Here is a 23,834-nt window from a genome sequence, read left to right as displayed (position 1 = left end):
GCTTACTAGTGACTGATGTACTATTTTTATTAATGTCATATTTTTGGCACAGAAAATATCAAGCGTATCCTTATTCAGCCAACTAAGAAATAGCGTTTTTTCATTTAACTTGTAATTTTACCCCATAGATATTAATTACTGTCAAAAGTGATTAGCCTATTGTTGTTTTGAATGCATATGTTAGAGTGTGTCTTTTCTGCTCTAACTTTGTTGCAGCCCAAGTGGATCTTCTGGGGAAATTAGAGAAGAGCAGTTGGTACGGATGTATAAACAGTAGTGTAAGTTTATAACCACGTGCTTTAGAAGTAAAATTACTTTTCTACAACTGGGAGGGTAATTTAATGTTAAGATCAAAGCTCAAAACTCTGTTTTACCAAACTTCTCTTTTAAGAAGATGATCTTCCTCCAGAGACACTGTTTGAAAGAATTGAATGCCACTGATCCTCTCAGAGTTTAAATGGGGAAGGGACATCAACTTAAAACTGATTAACTTTGAATCTTTGATTTCTGGAGATCTGGACTGCAGCCTTTATTTAAATCCTAAGTAAAAAATACAAACTTTTTTTCCTGTACTGAAACAGGGTACTGAATGAAGAAGCCCAGGTGTGAGCCACTACTGAACTCAAATTTGAGTAGAAGTGAAAAAGCAGAAAGGTCTTAAAACAGCAAACATACAACCTCCCAAATAAAACTGTGTCTAAGCTACTCTAGTCTGGTAATTTAAACTGCTCAAGCAATTTAAACGTTAATTGTAAGCATTTTCTGTAAGGTCTAATTGACTTAATCATCGCCCATCTCTTTTTTCTCTTTATTTTTCTGATTTAGGAAAAAAAACCTTCCTTGTATTTTTAACACAATACATTAATGGTGTTCAAAAAGGTCCTCCCTTTAACCGAGAGTCATTGTTTCAAACCAGAGATCTTTTTGTTGTATAATTATCTGAGTTACAGTCTTAGCTAAGAAGTTCTGATTTGGAAGAGCTTTTGGAGAGCTCCTCTGACAGTTATGAAACTGTCTTTACCCACAGTGCACTTAACTAAATAAATGTCAAGTCTGGTTAACCTTTCTTTTCTCTTTCTCTGTCTTTTGAAACATCAAAGCTATATAGGTAACTTGTGTATTGTGGCAGAAATGCAGCTAAACAGTTTATATCAGGAGGTATACCTTTGTGTTTTCATATAAATGTTTTCTTTCTGAAGTGTGGCTTTTAGAAATTTTAAGTACCCAGCTGTTCCCATGTTTTTAGAAGTCTTTTGTGTAGTAGTTATTCTCTGAATACATGAACACGTCTGTTTTAGCAGAAATGTTTTCTGGAGGAAAGAAACCACCAAACATGACTTATGGCATGACCTGTCAAACTTATAAACAAACCATTTTACTGTGCCAGTATCTTAAGAATTTGGATAGAGGCTGGTTTTCTGAAAGGTTTTGGTAGATGAAAACAATGTAAATATTATGAAAATTAATGTTCTCCTGAGACACAGTATGTTTTTTCTTTAATCTGGAGGAAACCTGTGTTTAAAAATATAGGGAACTTTCTTGTTCGTTGTCCTCTTTTTTTTTTCTTTTCCTTAGCATAGATTACACATATTTCTCATTTAATGGAATAAGAAACAAACACTTATCACTGAGAAGTGTTTAAAGTAAATGTCAAAAATTGATAGATGTATTTTTCTCTTTTGAAAGTCCAGTTAATTTTGACATGAATGTGTTCTTACTGTAAGTTTTGGAGTACAGCATGTTCTCAGTTTAAACAAAGTTGTGCTTTTTTTTATCTTGAACTTTTAATTAGGCTTAAAAAGGATGAGCAATTGATTAATGAAGAACATTTTTAAAACATCATCATTTGGGTCTGGTGTCTATGTACGTGTTATTTTTGTAATGAACTGTCGTAGATCTTCAGGAACTGTTACAAAAGACCTTGTTTGTCCATTTGTGTTTGTGAGGATTTAGTTGCTATGTGTGTTAAATGGTTTATAATGCAGTGACTTTTATCCATCTGTTCCGCTGTGATTGGAATGGAGTTGATATTTCTCTCAGGTGTATTGAAGCTGTGCAGAACTGCATGACTTAAATGTCATGGGCACCCTCCAACTTTGTACAGTTCACTCTATGATGCAAAGCAAAGATAGCACAGGAAGAGATTTCATTAATTTCACTGATACGGTTTTGGACTGGGAGAGCCATTAAGTTTTATATACTAAACATGCTGATTTTTTTTTTAATAGTTACATGGGAGTTTGTGTGCTGTGATGGCACTATTCTATTTTCCTCTACAGCTTTCAGATATTGTACTATTTAAGCTTTCAGATTGGTAATAGAGGAAAAGTTTAGACTGTTATTTTGAGGAGTCTATTTTTCTGTGTTTTCCAGAATTCTTGTACATTTATAAAGGTCTGTAGGCTCTAAATTGGATTTCACCAACCTAAAATGCTACGGCTGATATTTAGTGTCCTTCTCGCCCAGAACTTACTTTATGAATTGATTCTTTAGGCTTTTGTATCTCTGCAGATACCGGTACTAGTTGATTATGTGGTAAGTAAGGCCTCATGTGTAGTCTCTGTTCACAAAAACATTGTTGCGTTCTTTTGGATTTTGCCTTCCACTGCAAAAAGTTATGCTGTGAAGAACATTAGATCCACACTAGTTTTAAATTACAGAGGTTTTAAACCTATGATATTAAATGCCTATATTGTTTTCTGGCTTTAATGAAATCTCTAGTACTGGTATGTGGCTGTAATCCTGTCAAGGGTTGGTTTTCAATTGACTAAGCTATAACCTGGCAACCGTATGCACTTTCACGCTCACCACAAATCTGTTAAAAAAATATTCTGACATTCTCAGATATATTTGTCTAAACTTTTTAACTGAAGAGATTTAGCATTAGACAAAGAAAAGCAAGTTAGAGTAACTATGAACAAATAAGTTCTGGTAAGAATGGTGAGTAGATTTTCAAATGATCAACACTTAAAAGGAACCTTTTATGTTCTTAATAGATAACATCTGAGATGCAAATAACATTCTCTTGTGGTTCCAGTTACTTCCCATCTTATTTACTGAAAGGACTCCTCTCTGGCCATATATTCAGAAAGCTGTTACAAATATGATTTTCCAAACTCATCATTTTAACCCCATCGTCGTCTCCTTGCATCCCTTTCCCTACCCCATGGCACCCTCGTTATGAAGGAAGACCTTGTGCTTTGACACCTCCCAGTCACTGTTTAGAATTGCTCTGACTTCCTCAGCCATAGATGACAGGTTTCCTTGCTTGTAATGTTCTCACAGAGACTTTTATGCTTTCTAATACTTCTGGGAGGAGATCCTCATAACTATATATACATCACTGTCCATAATACTCACAAAATTGTCTTTTCTCAGGGTGTTTACATAAAACTTAGCCATAGTTAAGATACCTTTCTTTTAAGATACCTTTTTTAAGATACTCCTTCCTTTGGTTATGCCCACCATCTCAGTGTGTGTTGTCACCTGCCTGCCTCTCTGTAATCTACCTATTGTCTCCTGCCTCATTCTTGGATTGTGAAATTGCTGGGTGTGGATGTTGTATTTGTTTTGTATTTACATAGTACCTTCTGCAACACTTGATTCTGATTTAAGAGTGTTACACTCTTGGATTTATAGGAAACAGTCAAAAAGTGTGGCTGTTGCTTACCTGTGATTTCTCATTTGTTGGGTAAACTGCTTGGAATTCATGTATAAAAGATCACACAAAGTTCATAAGGAACTCTTTCTGGTAAGTCTTGAGTTAGCACTAAATAGCTGTTTTAGAATTTTACATTAAGTATTATTTGCCAAGAAACATGCAAACAGCAGAAAGCAACAAATAGATAATACCCAAATATATTCACTAATTTTTTGGATAAATTAGTCTTGGTGTGATCAGGCAGTTTTTTGTTTCCTCTGAAGGTGTTGAATTTTATTTTGCAAAACTTCACAAGAACTTGCTTTTCAAAATTTCACATTAGAATATTGGTAAAAACAAATTGCTTTTTTTTTAATGCAGCTTATGTACAGAAAAAATACTAACTTAAGCAGCTGCTTCAGTTTAGCTCAACAAAGCTCAAATGTTGAATTGTTACTGTTCAACTAAAGAATAAGCTATCTAAAGGCACTGTGGTTGTACTTGCAGTCTTTTCTAGGAGATATGATGAAAGCATTATTTTGCTTGATATTAGATTGCTTTCAAGATACAAGGGGCTTCAAGATGTAGGGAATATTATAATAATACTCTTCTTACACGTATTCAGTATATGGTAACATTTAAAATATTCTGTGACTTACTGTACAAACAAGAGGAGCATCTGTTCCTAAAACATTAGTGCACATTGTTACCCTTTTAAATCTTTCACAATAGAGTTAGTGTCCTGTCTTTAATATGGAAGGGGGAAAAAAAAAAAGCAGGACCTCTCATCTTTGTGGTATAAGAATATCCCATTCAGCATTACTATGCTGCTTTAAAAGCAGATATTTTTAAAAATGTCTATGCTAAAGCCAAGACTTTGAAATTACTAAGAAAGAAACACACTGTCCTTAGTATCTCCCAAGTATGTGAAGTGCTCTTGGACAGAGCTCCATGAAAGCTGTTTTTAAGTGATATAAATAAAGTGGCAAGATCAATTGATTTAGAATTTGGTTTAGTAACTTCACACTTGATACACTGGCACATGATGTTTGGCACCATATATGATAGTTTTGTGTCATATCTGCTTTCTCTGTATTCCTTTTACTGCATTTAAGACTATCAAACCCACAGAATTAGAAATGTAAACGTGGTGGTTTTTTTTTTGGGGGGAATATAAAGGAAAACTGGTCTACAACCTGTGTTAATTAAAGGATGAATAATACTTTTCCAAAGAAAATTTAGTCACATATTGTCTCTCTAACTTTGCATCTGAAACAGTCATTTTACAATAGCAGTATTAAATAGTGCTCAGAATTTGCTTTCCAAATGTGAATCTAAGCAGCTATTTGTACATGGCCGACACTTATCTGTCCACAGGATTTTCCAGTTCACTGTAAGATCAAATATCACATGTTATATGATCATTTGCAGCACTTTGCTTTTCCTGCCAAGCTCCTTATGACTAGATACAGACAGTAAGAATGAACTTTTAAATAGCAAATTTAAATAGCAACTTTAAAACAATATATGTAGCTGATGTGAAGACACTGATGAGACTTCAAGAGCTTCGGGGACTTGTTGAAGCCAGAGGAAACTATAGGAATTGAATTGCTTTGATTGATTGATTTTTATTATTGGGAGCAAACAAATGAATAATGGTTTCTTCCAGCTATCTGTCACAGTGAAGTTTGGAATTAACAGTCTGGTCCACTGTGCAAAGTTAAATATAACAAAGAGGCAATAAAAAAGAAAGTGGTCAAAATCTAAATTAGAAATCTGATTTTCTGACATGAAACGTGTTCTAAGGGTTTTAAAAGCCCTGTAAGTCCATGGATTTTAACTTTCTCAATTTTATCTGGGTTTTTTTTTAGCTGTTTTAAATTACAGATGATCGCATAGTCCTAATTTTCTACTTCTGTTTAATAAATTCCCTGACCTTCCATGAGTCATAAAGTAAGTGAATCTTCTCTTTCTCTCATGGATTTAACCGTATACTAAAACTGAGGCCTTATTTTTAACAAACAAGTAATCTTGCTGATGTTATGCAGAGACTTCTATGCACACCATAGTATTTGCTGAGACAAGTATGCTCTGGTACTGCATACCCATATATATTCTTTTGTTCTGTGTGTTGTCTGTCAGACAACTGAAGAAACCATGAGCACAGGAGAGAGCAGGATATATTTTCAGAGTATCTCATACAGTGTACCGGTCCCCTAACTATAGAATCATAGAATCATTTAGGTTGGAAAAGACCTTCATAGGGGCTTAGAAGTTAACTGGCACTGTGTGTCTGTTAGCCAAATCCTTTGGGCTGTACGGAAGATTATACCTGGAGTATGAGATTCTTCTGGCTAGCTTTCTTTTATATTTACATGGAAATTAAACCTTTTTTCCCCCACGAGAATACTCAGGCAAAAAACTCCAGTTCTGTGTCTAGGGTTTCTGATGTTTGTGGATGTGTGCGTGTTCGCTTCCTTTTGCCAGAACTCCCAGTGTCTTAACTGCTTTTTGTGGTGGGAGGAGGTTTCGGTGAACACAGCTTTAAAGCTAGTTCTTTAACCTTTCTTTTAGCACAAGCTTTAAATCACATTGCTAGATTTGTAGGTTAACAGCCTGATTGTCACTCTGTTCCTTGTATTTAATGATTGTTAGTTAATAAAGCCAGTGCTCTGCAGTCTCCATCAGTTAATCACTACCCCTGTGAATTCTTGTAGGGACAAATGACTTGGGCTAGTTGACAGAAGTTTATTTAAAAAGATGATGTTGAATCTTCTACACATCAGCCAAAATATTATTTAATTTCGCTAGAAATGGGTGTTTATTTTTGTAGGTTAGGATTTTTTTAAAAGGTTATTTCATCTTTCTGCTTTTGTACTGCAGCTACCAGTCGTTTTTCTCTGCTGCAAATGCCAGATTTGTGCCCAGCCTCGTTAGTAAAATAAACACAACTACTCTGAATAATGGAACATGTCAATTCAAGTGTTTATGTGGGCAGGTGTTTCCTTTTGTTTTTCCTTGTTTTAAAGGAGTGACTGACAACACCTAGCAAGAGAGCAGAGCCTGGCTTTGCTTCTAGGCTTACTGCTAATGCTCACATATCAGACGAGGGGAGTATATCCCAACGGAAAGATGTGAGTAACAGTTAAGTGTCTGTCATCTCCACGGGCAGGAAAACACATAAACATACGGAGAGCGAGTCTGAAAGCCACAGCAACTCTTGTCTGGTTTTTGTTCTCTTGACATAGGTTTTCTCGGTACTAACCTTAAAGCTCGCTCGCCCCTGTTTCCATAGAAATGCTTGTTTGCGTAGCAGCCCCAGCCGCCTCTCGTCTTCTCGCACGTCCCTGCCGAAACAGAGGAATGGTCAGCTGTGTTGTGAGATAAAAGAAATGGACTTAATACAGTAAAAAAGATTTGAAAACAGCATTGAAAAGCGAACTAGTTGTGGATTCAGTAGAATGAAGATAAAGGCAAATTTTCTGACCTTAAAAAAACATTGAAGAGGAGCTAGAAATTAGACTGTCTGTCATTGAAATGAGCTTCTGAGTACAGAGAGGAAATCAGATAAAAATGTCAGGACTTTTAACACTGGAAGTAGAAATGATCAAGAACCACTTCTCTGATGATACAATATTTGGTGTAAAGAAATGCAAGGAAGTATCTTTCCACATAGCACTCAAAATGCATTCAAAATGCAGCAAGGCTATTAGAAAAATTAACAAAAGAAAAATACTTCAGGGCAAAATGAGAAGGGTGCGTGATTACAGTTACAGATGAGTGTGTGCACTTATGCTTCATTAGTTTTAAGAGAAGTCTGTTCTTTGACTGTATTCTTCCTCCCCAGCCCTTCACATGTTATTTATGGTTTGGTAGCCTTTAAGGAATAGAGGAAGCTATGTATGGTTGTACACTGCCTAGTGGAGTCCTGACTCAGTGTCTGGCTATCGCAATGTATGTACTAAATCACCTGACTCATCTAGATTCTATCTAGATATTACATATAATGCCTGATAATACATGTAAAGAACCATTTCAGTAAGCATAAAAGGATGTTTGAGTGCTAGGAACTTCAAAGGATGCAGCTTTAATCAATTGTATTTATGTACTTAATGGTTCAGAGACAACTTCCATCAAACTCCCAGTCTTTTTTTCCTCTTTCCTTATACAGCCCGTCTTCTCCCATACCACACCACTTGTTCAGAGCAGTTCTGCCTTCCTCATAACTGGCACTGTACTTCTCTTTTCACCATTTTTTTTTGTGTGCCAATCTCATCGTATTTGCTCTATGCAAAGTGCCAGATGTGTTGGCAGGCCAGTAGGAATTATTTTTATATGTGATAAGGAATAGTTTAGCTTTTGTGCCCTCAAGTAGCTGCAGTGAGACAGTAGAGTCTTGGTTAACTTTAGTCATGCAAGTTCCACTTAATGCAAAATGATTATAAAGCAAATCCCCTTTCTGTTGAAGCTTTTAAAGCAGGAGGAAAATGCAAGAGTTAATTTAATGTGGGGCTTGTGTTCATAGGTCAGAATAACAAGATAGTGTCTTTTTTCTAGGCTGCTAGCAATAAAAGAACAGTTGCATGTGGTAAAAACAGTATGTTCTGGACTCTGTGCCAGTAAAAAAAAAAAAAAGAAAAAAATTATTCTGCAAACTGAAAACATCTTTGGTTCACGTAGGTTGATAGCATTTGTTAAACAAGACTGCAGGTGAAAGGTGTTCTGTAAGTAGTAGTAACTCTTATATCTAATAGTAATTCTGTGAACTGGTAAGGAAGTAAGATTTTGATAGGATGTAGAATCATTTACTCAGACTTCCTATGATTTCTTTGAAAAACTTGCACATTTATCACATTTATCCAGAGATGTTTTTGCTTTGCCAGCTCTGCCCAAATTTTTACGAAACAGTCAATTTATCTTTAGGAACAGACTGTTGTTTTCCCTGATAATGTTAACCAGACTTGTGGTAAGGCCAGACACAGTGGCATTCAAAACAAGTCATAATTAATCTGAACCACCTTATTTTTCGGATGGCACCTGGTACTGTGAGCAGAAAACAGCTAGTGTGCCCCATTACATAGTTCAGGATAAAAAGTAAGGTTCAAATAAAAAAAAAAAGAATTGTGAGTGTATAAAAATGTATTCAGAACAGAGCATTAAGTTCTGATTTCAACAGAAAAAAGTTTGAGGGACTAGCTGCTAATACATCAGCTATAAATATTTTTCTTTACAAATTAATACAGTTGATAAACTGATGTTTATAGTGATATATCAGTATTGCATAATCTAATGTTTACTTCATACTGTCATTATTCATTGCAATAAACTTGTATCTGACATGTGGTATGACTCAATCCAAAGGTCATGTTGGAAAAGTGTTTTTTAGTGTTCGAGTTACTTTTATGTTATATTTTATTGCATGCTTTTGGCTTGTACTCTAGTAAAATGCAGGTTGCTTAACCTATGCCAGTACTTGGAAATAAAGATGCTGCTTACTCATGGGTCCTGTTCAATGTGAAAAGGGTATGCTCATCTGTCTGAAATCTGTCACACTATTTTGTGACTAGAAGCGTTATGGAAACCAGGAGTTTGTGACTTTGTATATACCATGAAACTCTAAAGGCATTTAATGAAAGATAAATCATGTAATTGAATGACTTGTTTGCATTTTTACCATTCTGAAGGATGTGAAGCAACAATGAAATACTGTAAAGCTCTAGTATGGAAGGGCTGAGTGACTCCTAAGTCGGGAAGCTTTATTTTACTCCACAAAGTTGAGCAAACAGAAATCAAATCCAAATGGTCTGTGTCAGTGAACTCTGAAATAGTACTGGAATGTTGTTCCATCCAGTTCCTATTAGCATTGTCAAGATTCGTACTGGAAATCTTGTTTTTATCTGGAATGAGAGTCTCATCCTAGGTCCTGTGTTGCATCCACCACTTGAGTAGGGATTGGTCATCCTTATAAGCTCTGTTCTAGTTTCTGGTTAGACTTGAATCTGCTAACTTTTGGCATTCTCCAAAAGATTAATTTCCAGTGAGGGCTTAGTATTCTTCCTAAAATGAATAGGGGTTTTTTTCCCCCACCGAACTGAGTGGCTGGGACAAAAAAAAAAACACCCAAAACCAAACCACTTCTTTATAAAATATGTGTGTGTATATACACAAGAGAAGGTACGTGTGCTTCTGGCAGTGGGTAACATTAAAATATATTCTCTTGCTAATGCCCTTATACTTGAATAGAAAGGAAGATGTACTTGGCAGATGATTAGCAATTACTTCATTATCTTTATGCTGGGCCTGTTCCTTGGTAAACTGTATGTTTAGGAAGTAGTGTAGACTACTGGCCAGTAAATTTGAAGGAAGACTGAAATTTTGATTGGGATCTCTGGCTACATTTTGAATGATTTTCACTGCTTGAAATATTCTTTTTAAGTGATTAAATAAGTTGCTGCTCACTATTGATTATAATTTCTTAAATTTATCTTGCTTAGACTCATTTAAATACGTTGGTTTGGGGGAAAAATGTTGTTCAAAGTTGTTAGCTTCTTGAAATTAGCTGTTGTTTAAGAATATTATGGGGTTGCAGTAATCTTCATTTTTAGGGGATGACTAACTTGATGAATGAGAACACTGTGAATATAGTGTGCTCTTTCAGCTGTGGCCTCTAGTATGAGTCACTTAAAGATATCTGAGAGTGAGTTAGACTAATTGCACCAGTTCCTTGTGTAGGCCAGAACATTAATGGCAATAACTTTTGGTCACCATTGATGTGGAGTTGAGAAAAACTTTTTATGTCTAGCAAATCTTGTGAGCCTATTTGTCATGCTAAATTTTAAAGTAGTTTATGGAAACTATGAAAAAAACTGAAAGAGCTCATGATAACTTAAGAAATGTTGCCTGTAACTTGAACCTGACTGTTTCATTCTGTGCCACAGTTAAAATTTCCACAATCTCTGTTTTTAGAGGATTACCCCAATGGGACATGGCTCGGAGACGAAAATAATCCTGAGATGCGGGTCCGTTGCCCCATCACCCCTGCTGACATGCTGCACATCAGCACGAACTGTCGCACAGCTGAGAAGATGGCACTGACGTTGCTTGATTATCTCTTCCATCGGGAAATTCAGGCCATTTCCAACCTTTCAGGCCAGGGGAAGCATGGGAAGAAGCAACTTGATCCTCTCATGATTTATGGAATTCGTTGTGAGTATTGTACTGAAACTTTTGGATTTATACTGTGCAGATAAGGCAGAAACTGTCTGCTATTTGCAGTTAAACTGTTTTGTAAGAATGAGGTAGGTATTGTTGTTGCCAGACAGATGTTTTGTTAGCTTTTCTTTATGAAGGAATTCTAATGGGCTGGTTTAATTTAGCTTGTTGTGGGTGATCACCAAAAATTCCTCAATCTTGAAATCTGAATTGAGATTTCTTTGCAACCACCAGCTGTGAGTGCACCACCTGTAGTAAATATCAGAGAAGTATTACTTTCTCAGATAATGGAACAAATAATAAAACAAATTACCCATATTTAAATATTGTTCAAGTGTTCAAAACAGTATGGTCTTGAATACTAGTTTTTTACTTGCCATTTATGTCTATTATTTCAAAAGACTTGCTGACATTGAGATGGAGGAAATTTGCAATCTCAGGAGAGATTAAGTATCAAAGTCTGTGGATTCATAACAGGAACGCACATGATGCTAATGTACTTCTGTCTGCTCCAGTGTGCATGAATCTTTTGGTTATTAAAGCTATTATGCAGTATAATGAGCAGATATTACTTACATTGAAGAAGCAATTTTTGGCAATTTAAAAGGTATCAAATGTGGTTTGCATATGGAATATAGTAGGCCTAGCCACTTGTTTTAAGTGAAAAGAAGAATCTGGACAAATGCATCTTGCTCTGATACAGTGGCTTCTAGTAGGGAATTACTCAGTGAATACGTTTAGGACAGCCAAGTTTGTTCCACGTGCTATGGTGTAAATATTTTCCAGCAAAGGAGGTAGGCGAAGGCCTTTCAAACAGCCAAGCATCTGACACAAGTGTACACCTTGTATGATACCTTTGCTATGCATGCAAAGAGGAAACAAATTTAAATATTAGTGTGGAGTTAAGAGGGAGTCTAAAAATGACCACCTTTACTAATTGAACTAGATTTTAATATACCAGTAGATCTCATTGTTAAAAGATTCTTTATAGTCACATCTTATGTAGGTCACCGATGGATTAGTAGAGTGGGAATAATTTGTCGTACTAGAGTGTTTTGTATGCAATTGCCAATTTGAAATGCCAATTAAGGCTTAAGAACATAGCCAGAGAGAGCTTATTTTGTATGGTGTTTGAAGAATTTGGTGTTTTATTTTTGTGCTTCTGTTAGGGCAATGTGTTTGATAGTTACATGGAAGAAAATGTGAAGAATATTCAATCATGAGACTGCTGTGCTTTCTTTACACAGTACTGAGCGGAGGAAATACAGTCCTATTGACCTGCTTTTGTTTCTAGTAATTTGCTTGCTATCATGGGGAAATTGATAGGCAAAACTAACCCATTCGGTTCGCTGCATTAGGCCAATTTTTGTCTCCTTACATACCTGAAGCAGAAGACTTCAGGCTTCTACGGCAAATATATTAAATATGTATTTTTAAGGGAGAATATGATTCAAAGTAATTTTGATCTCCTCAACCTTTTTATCTATTGATCTCAACAATGTAAATGACCTTGTTCCGTTGTGTTTTTAAAACTTAGAATTTTGTTGACAATAGTTTTTAGAAACATAAAGAAATGAATCTTGCTCCAATGTTACAGCAAGTCACTAGCAGCCCTTTTCCTCATCACTTAAATCTGTGAGCACAAATCAAACGAGTGAGTTTATAACTACTTGTGTACAAAGAACAGGGTTTTGAAAATGTGAACATAGGGAAGGAATGTGCTCCTGTGACTGAATCCTCAAGCTAGGGATTATGTCATTTATATAAGGCATTCTGACCATGAAGAATTTGGATTATAGAAGTGATCCCTGCAGTTGGCAAAGGTCTGCAATGCAGAAACGTAGCAGCAGTGGATCATAGGCAGCAGCATTCTGAATGATGAGCACAGAAACCACTGTCTGTGTCTTTGATGTCATAAGCACAGTTCAGAAGGTTTGGGATCCAGGTATCTGAAACATATCTTTATTTCTTTGTGTTGACTAGTGTGTTTCTTTCTTTTGGGAACCAGTCCATAGCAAACTAGGGATTGTGTATGACTTCTGGAAAAAATACAGCCTGTTTGAATCTGACCAGAGTTTACTTTTTTGGGTACCTAAATGTTAATGGTTGTTGAGATTTGCTATTGGCTATGGCAAAGAACCCTGTGGCAACAAATGAAGAAAATGCATGTAAACTTGATGAAGCAGCAAATTTAATAGCAACAACATTGGTCCAGAAATGATGATTTCATATAATAACCTAATATGTCATCACTGAAAATAATTAAGTTGAAATGAAATTTGATTTCACTACCCTGTTTATGAATTTGCTGTGATGTGAGTGAGCATATGGATGACTCATAACTTTCGAGGATGAGATTCTGGCCATGTTCAGTTCAGTGGCAGAACTCCTGTTGAGTTCAGCTGTGCCACGATTTCATCCTTAGTATTTGTCAGAGAGGTACTGGGAGGAGTCCTGCTATGCCATATTCACTTTGCTTTACCAGTCCACAGACCATCTGTTTTTTATTGGTGAAGTGTTGTTCCATAAAATCTACCAAAATCTGAGTGCAGCGCTAGCTTGGGAACTAAATTAGGTTGTTGTCCTAACAATGTGGTTTGCTTCTGCTCTGAGCAGTAATACTTTGATTCATTATTTTAAACTTAAATGAAAAATCTAATGTCATCAGCCTTGCATTTGCCAATCATAGCTAGAAAAGCTCAAGCCAATATAAAGGATTTTATTTTTCCTTCTGTTTCAAGTTTCTTGAAGTTTGTCAGTGGAAAGAGATTCCTTCCTTTCTTTTTCTAGAAGAAAAAGAAAACACTAACCCAATCTGTATTTAATATAATATTTTGTATAATATGCAGAAACTATAGAAAATGAAGAGATGTATGTTTATTAAAAGTTCTTGATGTACTGCATAAGGTTCACTGCAAGAGAGATGAAAGTTTATCTTTGGAAGTATAAATTATCACTTGTGGCATAAATTTGCTTGTGGTGTGGCAGTGGTATTGAAGAAAGCTTTGGGGCAAGAAACCAAAATGACTTAAACATACTATATGTCATTAAGTAGCTCATTACTTCATCCCTACTAAAAATGTAGATATTTTCTGGTGAAATATGATATAAGAACATCCGTAGTTGTAATTTTCTTTGTGTAACAGAAAATAGAGGTTTAGGTCTTTTGAGATTTTTATAGCAATCTCCACAAATGAGTTTGAAAAAACAGATTTCCAAATTCAGAATTTTGCACTTACAAGAAACTTTATAACACAAAGGATAATTTTACATGTTGTCTTGGAAAAAATTGAGAGGGGATTTCTGAAGTTCATAAAGGAAAATCCGTCAACAGTTTTTATTCTTTAAAATAATCTAAGTAATTAAATTAAAACAAAATAACATTAGTTATTTCCTGTTAACTGTGTAACTTTGTTAGTGTGTCATTTCTGTGAAAGGCTCTTGCATCTGCACATGTGTTTTTGCAGACTCTCACCAATCATTTTTTAACATATTTGTCAGTTTTAGCTAATTATGACAAGAGGATAGAAGATCAGTACCTACAAATTAAATGCAGAATGAGTGGTTGGGTGGGGGAGGGAGATACAAATTCACTAATTGCATTAAGGAGAACCTGTGCCCTTAGTTCAGTTGTATTATTGGACATCAGAAATCCTCTCTTGGCTCCATACAGTCGTCTGTTGCTCAGGGAACTATTTATGCATATTGAAATAACTGTCACATTAGGGACATGATTGTTGGTTAAAAAAACCAAACAAACAAGAACAACAAAAAAACCCCCACCAAAAAAACCCAGTACCCGCAGAAGGGAGGGTACCGTGGTGAAAGATGTATGAGTACTGTTATAGCCATTTAGTACTATTCTGTTGAATTTTCCCATCTGCTTCCAAGACTTCTTGGTAGAGTGAATTTTTGCTGATTTCCTGTCATGAGTTAACATTTATTTCAACCAGAATACATCCCTGTCATTTAAATAACATAGGAAAAAAGTGTTATCTGAAAATATCTTATGATAAAGTCTGATTTTTAACTATATGGTAAATGATGTATATTCTGTTTCAAATGGCACATAACTTTTTAAGATGCAATTAAAAATGTGGAATAGAAAGAAATTGGTAATCAAACCTTGGTATTTCTGTTGTGTCATAATATTGCTTCCAGTAAAGATGGGACTGCTTTTCTACTGTACTAGTTGAAAGAGATGTTAATACACTTTGATAGAAGAATGAAACATAGCTATGTCCTCTTCAGAGGGCTGCTTAGATAGAATTGAGCACTATACTGCTCTACAAAATTCATTGACACAATACTGCTTGAGAAGCAGACCACCCGCGTTTGTTTAATAGGAAACACATTTGACTCCTGCTTGATTGTGTAATGTATGTCAGTAAGATCAGTGTATGTATATAGGAGTATATATATTCATGCACATAACCCAAACATAATGCAGGTTGGGCCAGTTTAAGCAACTTGTGACTTGTGTCATGTAAAATCTGCGCATCACAGTAAGTTACTACTGTTTCAGCTTCTCATTTGCTTTTAATGAAGGTTTTGATCTTAATAGCAATGCAGGATAAACAACAAATATACCACACTTCTGTTCCATTTTTCTTGAGCATTACTATGCTTTTAAATACTGGAGGAAGGGTAGTAAGTTCCTTCTCATAGGCAAACTGTTAGCTCTCATGTTTCTCACGAGTAGATCTGTTTTATGAGAAACTGCAGACTGTTGCTATTATATAGAATGTTTTATATAAATAAACATTACAGTTACTGAAGATGTGCACTATAAATACAGAATGTATTTAGTATTTGCTGTTTTTCATTTTTCCACTTTAAAAAAGCCTTTTTTATTACTGTATTTTTATAAACTATACCCATTTTTCCTTTTATATCCTTTTTTCCTTCACAATCTTTGTATACTTTTTCTGCACTCTTTCTCTGTCTTACGTTCATTTCCTGTTTATAATTCGGGGCTTCACGTATCTCATTTCCGAATATCGTACTAGTCACTGATTGTCAGAGTGTATAGTGTATATACAGTGGTTTAAAACAGTGTTACACCTAGATGCAACAGAGATGGATGGCTCCAAGTCTTGGTTATCAGCAATTGTACACATGCATTTAGACCTTGGATTCCATCTGGAGACTGTTGGAGAACTTGGAAATTTTTCAAATTGGCATGTTGTCCAATCTCTTTAATATTTCATCAGCATGAGAAACTGATGAATTTCTGTAACTTGGATTGTTGTGATTACATTGCTAATTGTCATTTCAATCTGTCCCCCTTGACAGACCAGCTAACTTAAGAATCAGTCATGCTCTGGATACTCTGAAAGTTTTGGGGGAAGAGGAATGGGTTAGTGGCAGGATCCCTGATGTTTTCTGTTTAACCCATGCTTCTGTTTCTTCATTATATAGGACATTAACTAATCTTCCAAGCTATAGTAGTCTGAAATGAAGTTGTGTGGTTTGTATCTGCATGGATGAGCTAATCTTGTGGTCCTTGGAGATACTTGTTGCCAACATTTTCTTCTCCTAGTAATAAATACCATGGACTGTAGCTCTTTGGAAATAAAAATTTACTTCAGCCTGTTCCTTTGAGTACTGCAGTGTTATCAGATGCTGTAGTGCATTTCTCCTCAACTGCCAGATCATGGCTTAGAGGTGGGACAAACTTGATTTTACAGTTTGAAGGGTTGAGTATAAGCAGACAAGAATTCATCCAATTCTGCAGCATCATGCCTGTGGCAGATGGGGGAGTTAAAGCAGGTTCTCCTCAGCTGTGTGCTGTTCAAAACCTCCACTCTGAATCTTACCAAGTGGACCACCTGTGTCTGACAATTTCAGAAGAGCTGCGTTGTGGTTCATTCTGAAGTCCATAAGAGTGGTGACTGTCGTCAGGGGCAGAACTTGGGAAGATAGGAGGGAGAGTCTGCAGAGGTGTTGAACTGTCTCGTACTCAAGAAGAAAGTGAGAGCGAAGTCTGAGAGTTCAGCACATCTTTAAATGGAAAGAAGTGAAAGAAAGCATTTCTGTTGTGCTTTTCTCATATCCAAAAAAGCATTAATTTTTTTTGTACAGCACCCTCGGGAAAGGCCTTGTGATGCAGCAGTGCTGCTTTTTTCAAACATGTTGTCTTCCTCAGAGCTGCAAAAGTCTGGCTTCAGTTCCAAATAGCTGCTTCTTTGTGAATCAATTAAATGCTGCCACATGGAGGGAAGTGATAACCTCTTTTGAGGCTAGGCAAGAAGATAATATGAGAACCCATTGAGTTTATCTCAGCACCACAGTTCTCATAAATGGCATCAATGCTGGCACTTGCTTACTGACTTTATGTAAGCACTCTAATTTAATGCTGGCTGTTGTTTTCTTCTTTCCTGGGCACTTATGTTTATTTCAATTACTTTGCTGGCCAGTTACTGTTTATTAAAGTGAAATAAAGACAGCAATTTTGGGAAATAAATTGTTGGCAGTGTGTTTTCTCTCTCCCTCTCACACTTCTCTTGTTCTTGCATTATACAAGTGATGAATTTAATTTTCTATTCTTGAACGTAAGCAGCTGCTTAGCCTGTCAGTCGCAACTGTGATTGCATGTAACTTGATTGTGCATGATGTGCTGTCAAGCATTTGGAGTTTGTAGGCTCTACAGAAAGAAGAAAACTAATGCATTAGGTCACTTGGACCATCTCTTTCCAGCTGATGCACAGTTGTTCCATCCTGTCAATACTTTTCCGCTTTGGCCAGACTTCCTTAAAGTATGTGCTGAAGTGCACTGGTCCTCACTTCTTGAGAGGCAGCTAAAAAAATACAGATAAGTCTGTGAGCATAAAAGCAGTTTTCTCAGTGACTTTAAATGTTGCTTCAGGAGTGTATAATGAAAAAAGGGGCAGGTTGTTTAATTTTATAAGAAAGATGTGCTCATTGGGAAAATTACTGCTACAGCTACGATAACTTAGCTGAATGAGTGCTGTTTTTTTTTCTCATGAATATCAAGGGAGTCTTGCGTGGATTTCAGAAGTCATTACGTATTAATGAATTAACAAGCCCCAAAGCCTGATGTCAGCAAGAAGTATTGGACCTTTTGTAATCAGTGTTGAGCCTGATGTCCAAGGATCATCTTCATCAATACCAAAGGTCGACCTGAGCTATGAAGTTACAAGTAAAATAGAGGACTCTTTGTATCATGGTTGTACTAGTCACTCTTTTCTTTGGGCTGATTCCTCCATACATGGAACTTCTCCAGTGTTGTGACTGTTTGCAGGGTAGTTACTCCAGTGTGCAGCGGTGGTATCCCTTTAGGACCTAATTCAGAAGGATGCAGAGCATGCTTTACTCTCACCATCTGTAGAGGAGGCTGGTGGTTACCCAGTATCACTCAGGCTCAGTCCCTGCATAAATAAAATATCCTAATGAACTTTTGATGGACTCCAGACAAGAAATATTTTCTTTACTATCGAAGGCCTGTAAGTGACAAAATTGAACTTTTATGGTGTGGTTTTAGAACACATGAAGAATCTAAGAAAGTATTTGATCCCTGACATTTTGAGAGGAAAAGCAGCTCAGCCACCAAACACAGATTGATCAGTGCAAAAATAATGTACATTCATCTGGAAAACGCATTGCTGTAGGCAAGGAGAGCTGTGATTTCACAGAATGTCATAAACGGAATTCCAGAAAGTTGCATAGCTTTTCCTTTCCTGGCTTTGAACTTTCTTTTCTCCATTTCACAAGGGTTAAAAAGTGAAGTGAGGAGATGCCTCAAGCTGACTGCAAGTAAAATGTAAATAAATTCCCGCAGCGTTCGGGCTTCTGTCGTGCCAGTCGTTTCCAAACCCACAAGCTCCTTCGGAAGGGGAGAAATTTTCGTTGTTGATTCATAAGTGAGTTTTTCTTGGCGGCACGTGTGGTGGCGTTTGCCATCCAGATGGGCTCCCGAGGCACTGCGGTGAGGGCTTATGTAACGGGATGTCTCGGGAAGGGGGTGGTTAAAGCAACAACCCTCCTTTTTCCATCGGTTCTGCTGCCGGTTCTGTCAGATCGCATCGTGCTGCTGTGTAAAAGACTAACAGCTGTTTAATCAACTTCTCTGTAAAATCGCGGCTATCAAAAATGACCTGAAGTGTGGTTATTGGCAGTGGCTTCTTAAAATCAGAAACATTTTTTTTGATCGAGCATTACTGCTTCAATTTAGGTGATTCCATTTGTTTTGAGCATCAGACTTTGATTTCAAACAGCAAGTTGATCCTTTGGCAATAAACACATCATATACTTAGGTATATTCCATTCCAAACCAGAATGATGTCTGATAAACCTTGTGGGATTGTTTTTCCCAGTGAGTAAAAGAAATAGCAAGATCTTTGCTTGCTGTGATCATAAGTGAATGCTCTGACATTTTGAATGTGCAAAACTAAAAGGTAGATTTAACTGAATACTTAAAAGCATGATATCCTGTAAATGCATTTCTATTATGCAAAAAGAAGGTAATAGTTATGATGAGCGCATTAGGTATTTTATTTGGAAGGAGGTTGTTAGTGGCCGGGTAAGTCAAACAAGTATTGGAGTCTTTAGGTCCTAATCTTCATGAAAAGCCATTTCAGATGAAAATGCTTGTGCAGTCTATATGGAATGCTGTCACTGCAATTTTTTTAGCTGTACAGCTATAGCTGTACAAAGTATGCAGTTTTGCTTTCATACTGAGACCCAAATGTTGCATGAATATATATATATATTTTGGGAGGAAATGAAAAAGATCTTCTTTTTTCAAGGTATCTTGTTTTATTTGCTGTGTTTTTAGATTCTTGAAAGATGGTTTTTAGAGCAAGCAATGTGTTTTCTTTTAAAAATGGAGGAAACAATAGAAGCAAATCTATGTCATTTGTCCAGTATCATTGTAGTGGAGTACCTCTCATGTAACTTGTGAGCTGTAGCAAGTAGTAGATGACATGAAGGCTTTTCTGTTTTCAGATTATAAAACGTCTGGTTTGGTCTAGAATTATTTTCTTGTGGGGTTGATTGATTCAATTTAATGAGTCAGACACTTCAAGATTTTGATAATTTTCGATAATTATACTCTGGTTATTAAACAGTTACATTTATGCAGCTGTTGATATTCTGTCACCATAGGAGAAATGTGATCAAAAGATCCCTACAGGAATGCCTTATGGCCACCACTGTAACACGCTGTGTGGAACTCACTTCAATCAAAGTGTGCAACCAGGAACATCAAAAATACTCTATTTCTGTAGTGATTAATTCGCTCGCTTCCATTTCACAGCATATCTCTGGTTCTGCAGTTCTGCTAACCTTTTGTAGCACTTGGCATGTGCTGCAAGGGAGTCAGAGATTTGAGCAAACATACACATGCACGGATAAAAATGCTGTTGTTTCTTGCCGGAATGGTAAATTTGATGCTCCACTGGATGGCATTATTTGCATGCTTATGGCTGTCTCTCAATGAGTCAAAATAAAATAGGTAAAATACATAAACATAGTCTGGCTGGTTTTCCAGAAAGGTGGTAAGGTGTGTCTGAATGTAGGAGCTCTTCTGTTTTAGAAGAGGGTACATTGGTGGAATTTGGAGTTTCTAGATGCTAATATAATTTTATTTTTGTTTTTGAAACTTCTGGTAGGGTTCTGCAGACCCACATGGGTCCTTTTAATTTGTAGAACAAGGGCATTTAAAATAATTTTTAATTTCATGTTTCCTCTGGTTCTGGGATTTGCTAAAAATTATTCAGGCAAATAGTCTATATAAATATTAATAATAATGAAATATTTGGACAAATTAACTTTTAATAAAATACAATTAGATATTAAATATTCTGGTAATTGGAAGCTAGTTATTATTTCTTTTGAGGAACAGTACACTGGCAGAATAAAATCTGAACCAAATCTGCATGTAAGCACCAAGAAGGTGCTTACTTTTCTCGTGTAACATTTGGTTTCAAAATGCTCGGTTTTACAGAGGGCAAGAACAGAGAAAGAGAAACCTCATGCCTTTTGGGTTGTACTGCTTTCTCATAACTTAAAAAGAAACAAAAAACTATCTGGATGTTGGAGACTATGTATTTTACCTGAAGCAGAAAGACTTCTAGCAATCAATTCTAAAAGGTGAATGGTCTCTTGCAGTAGGCCTTTGATCTGGTATGCTTGAGACAAATGTGAAAACTAAATGTGGTTCCAGTCATCTGTCTGCATCCACCAAATCATCGGATCTGCAGCTTCAGATTGACAGAGAAAGTTGTAATGATGGAAGCAGTGAATCTTTCACTTTAATCTGTTATATGTGACAAAAGCCTGTATGTGCAAACACTTTTTGTGATGTTTGGTAGATACTTAAAACAACTTAACTTCTGAAATGTTTCCTCAATCTGATAGAGTAATTTGACATTATTGAGGGAAACTTTCTTGCCTGTTCTTCCAAGTGGTTTGGTGTTCTATTTGCATAGAATTGTAATCAGCAGATTGTCTAAACAGTGTAATGAGCATTTTATAAATAGTTTAATACTTCTTCTGGCTTTCATTGATGCTGGTATGTCAAAATGCACCCTTTTAATCCCAGAAAGTATTCCTACCAGACAGATACTTTATTTGAATTTGCTTTGGTTTAGGAGTTGATATGAGAAAACATTATTTTAAATCATTGATTTTCTTGAAATAGCTAAAACATGCTGCTTTCCTATATATTAGAAAGGAGATTTTCATTCTAAAAGGGAACCAATGAGTGATAGTATGTTACCTCAACCCATCCCGTTCTTGAATGTGGGGAATTTGTAGTAGCCATGGTTTGGGACAGATGGTGTCTTGGTAATTGTAAGACCTGTATTGCTGGGATTTTGGGGAGTGGGAATGGGATGCTGATAGGCTGATGTCAGTTCAGTCTGCAGAAATTGACATCCACAGTCTCACTTCTATTCCAGTTATCTTGTACAAGGTATGAAAATACAATGTCTAGAGTTTGGTTCCTTAATGTGGTGATGTGTGTATTTATATAACACCCGCATCATGATGGCATCTGGAAGCCAGGAGAATTATGCAATATAAACAATACACTCCTTGGAAAAAACATTTTTTGGTGTCCCTAAAGTTAGTCCTTATTCCCTAAATTGTCTAATCACATGCTCGCACTTAAGACCACTGACTTCACTGACGTTTTTCACATCTGGAGTGTTTCCTTGAACATGTCTGGCTTTTTCAATTGTATTCTTAGTGCTATTTATGAATTTCTTTACTCTCTTGTCGTGACATTTAATTTTCTTAGTACAGGTAAACAATTTCTAGGTATTTGTTGTAAAGCAGTTGTTGTAAAATTAGCAATTACATGTTTTGTTATAAAGTTACCTAAGACTCCTCATGATCTCTAGAATAAAGTTGAGTTACTACTGTCCAAGTAGAAAGGGATTTGATTAACATGGAATTTTGAGGTTTATGTATTATTATAACTTAGTTGAAGAGTATAATAAAATAATCTGTTTTCTATGGAATCTTATTTGCAGAAATCCTCTTTAATCATATCTTCTGTACCTAGGAAAAAAGGGCATTTTTTTCTTTAAAAGCTGACACTTGAAAATTTCCTGAAAAAGTTCAGCTTTTGTGAACGATTTATAATGTTTGATTTTTATATTTCACTGTTGAAAATATTCTGGTTACTGACACAGGTTTAATAAATCCTTATTAAGGTACGTGCAGTAGAATAGGATTTCAGTTGTATTTGAGGCTGTAAGTACCCCCTGAATATAGCTTGTACTGTAACATGTGCTCACTGTAGTCTCTAGTAGTCTATAAATTTATGGCTGTTTGAAAGGTATGAATGTAATAGTTAAACAAAGAAACTGTAGAAATAAAATGGAAAACAGAGTAATTGCTTGGTAGCTGAATTTTCCTTCCCTCCTCCATCTCTCCAAGTTTTTAACAGCTCCCCCCCATCTCTTTTTGGATGTTGTTTAGCCTGTGGACGAGAGCAATGTTATGGAAAGTGATTATCTGGTGATGTGATTGACGTTCACAAGCATGTGATGTTGGAGAAGCTGCCAGGGTTCTGCCATCCCACTGACTGTAACGGGGCGAGTTTTCCTTGAATGAGGATGATGTTGCTCTCCCCTCCTGCATCCCTTTGCCCAACCCTAAACACTTCTGAGTTTTGGAGGCGGAAACTGCCTCCCAGCTGTGCAGATCCTACCCCCCCCCCCCCCCCAGCTGACAAATGAGTAAACAATTACTCTCTTCAAAATTGTTTCAATATGGTCAATGCATGACCATAATTATGTTTGAAGAATTGAAGCCTGAAGGCGCGAGAAGTAACTTCAGAGGTGCTTAATTTTTTCCTCTGCTGTTCCAATATTTAGTACAGCAGATTTTGTTGTCATATGCTATTCGTTTAATAAAAAGAACTCCAAATGCATGACCCTTATGTGAAAAAATGCGTTTTGTTAGCCAAACCCCCAAATAATCGCCCCTCTTCATGATTCTGAGCAGTCAGAATCTGAAGCCCTTGTTTTTCATAATATCCATCATATTCTTGTCAATTAAAAAAAGATTCTGTTCATCAGTTTAGTCATTTGAATTTTGAATGACATCCTGTTGCTTTTTCTCTAGACTTTAAAAATTATGTTGAATTTGAAAATGGAAGGAACAGTTAACCAAATCTGTTTGGATTACACATTTAATGTAAATATGTCTTTATTTTATACATGTGGCTGTTAGATTCTCTGGTGGTAATACTTTCCCTAATCTTTCAAAATGTAACAATAACAGAGGGAAAGTCCGTGCCATCTCAGTATAAAGGGCAGCAAAGGGAACTCTGCCAGGTCCATGAAAATAATGATTTACCTTTTCATTTGCTAAAGAAATCTGGTATTCATGGAGAGTGGATGCAGCACAACCTAGCAATATCCAAATGCAAGCTATTGACATGAAGTTTGTTTTTTAGGAGGCTGATTTTGAATGTGGTATCAAGATGGAGTATTTCATGTCTGGTTTT

The 23,834-nt window shown here is 36.2% G+C and overlaps 1 protein-coding gene across 5 annotated transcripts in view; it reads left to right on the top strand.

Moving 5' to 3' along the window:
* The window catches only part of BANP (BTG3 associated nuclear protein), a 158,717-nt gene that overhangs the window by 40,042 nt on the left and 94,841 nt on the right, over window positions 1-23,834 (top strand). For all 5 annotated transcript variants that reach the window (XM_075039866.1, XM_075039865.1, XM_075039869.1 and 2 more), the window contains one exon: window positions 10,607-10,846. In XM_075039866.1, coding sequence (XP_074895967.1) covers window positions 10,607-10,846 — 240 coding nt within the window. The remainder of the gene's footprint in view (window positions 1-10,606; window positions 10,847-23,834) is intronic.

Source organism: Buteo buteo, chromosome 11, assembly GCF_964188355.1.
Source record: "Buteo buteo chromosome 11, bButBut1.hap1.1, whole genome shotgun sequence".
Taxonomy (NCBI): Eukaryota; Metazoa; Chordata; class Aves; order Accipitriformes; family Accipitridae; genus Buteo; species Buteo buteo.
This window is presented reverse-complemented; position numbering and strand designations above follow the sequence as displayed.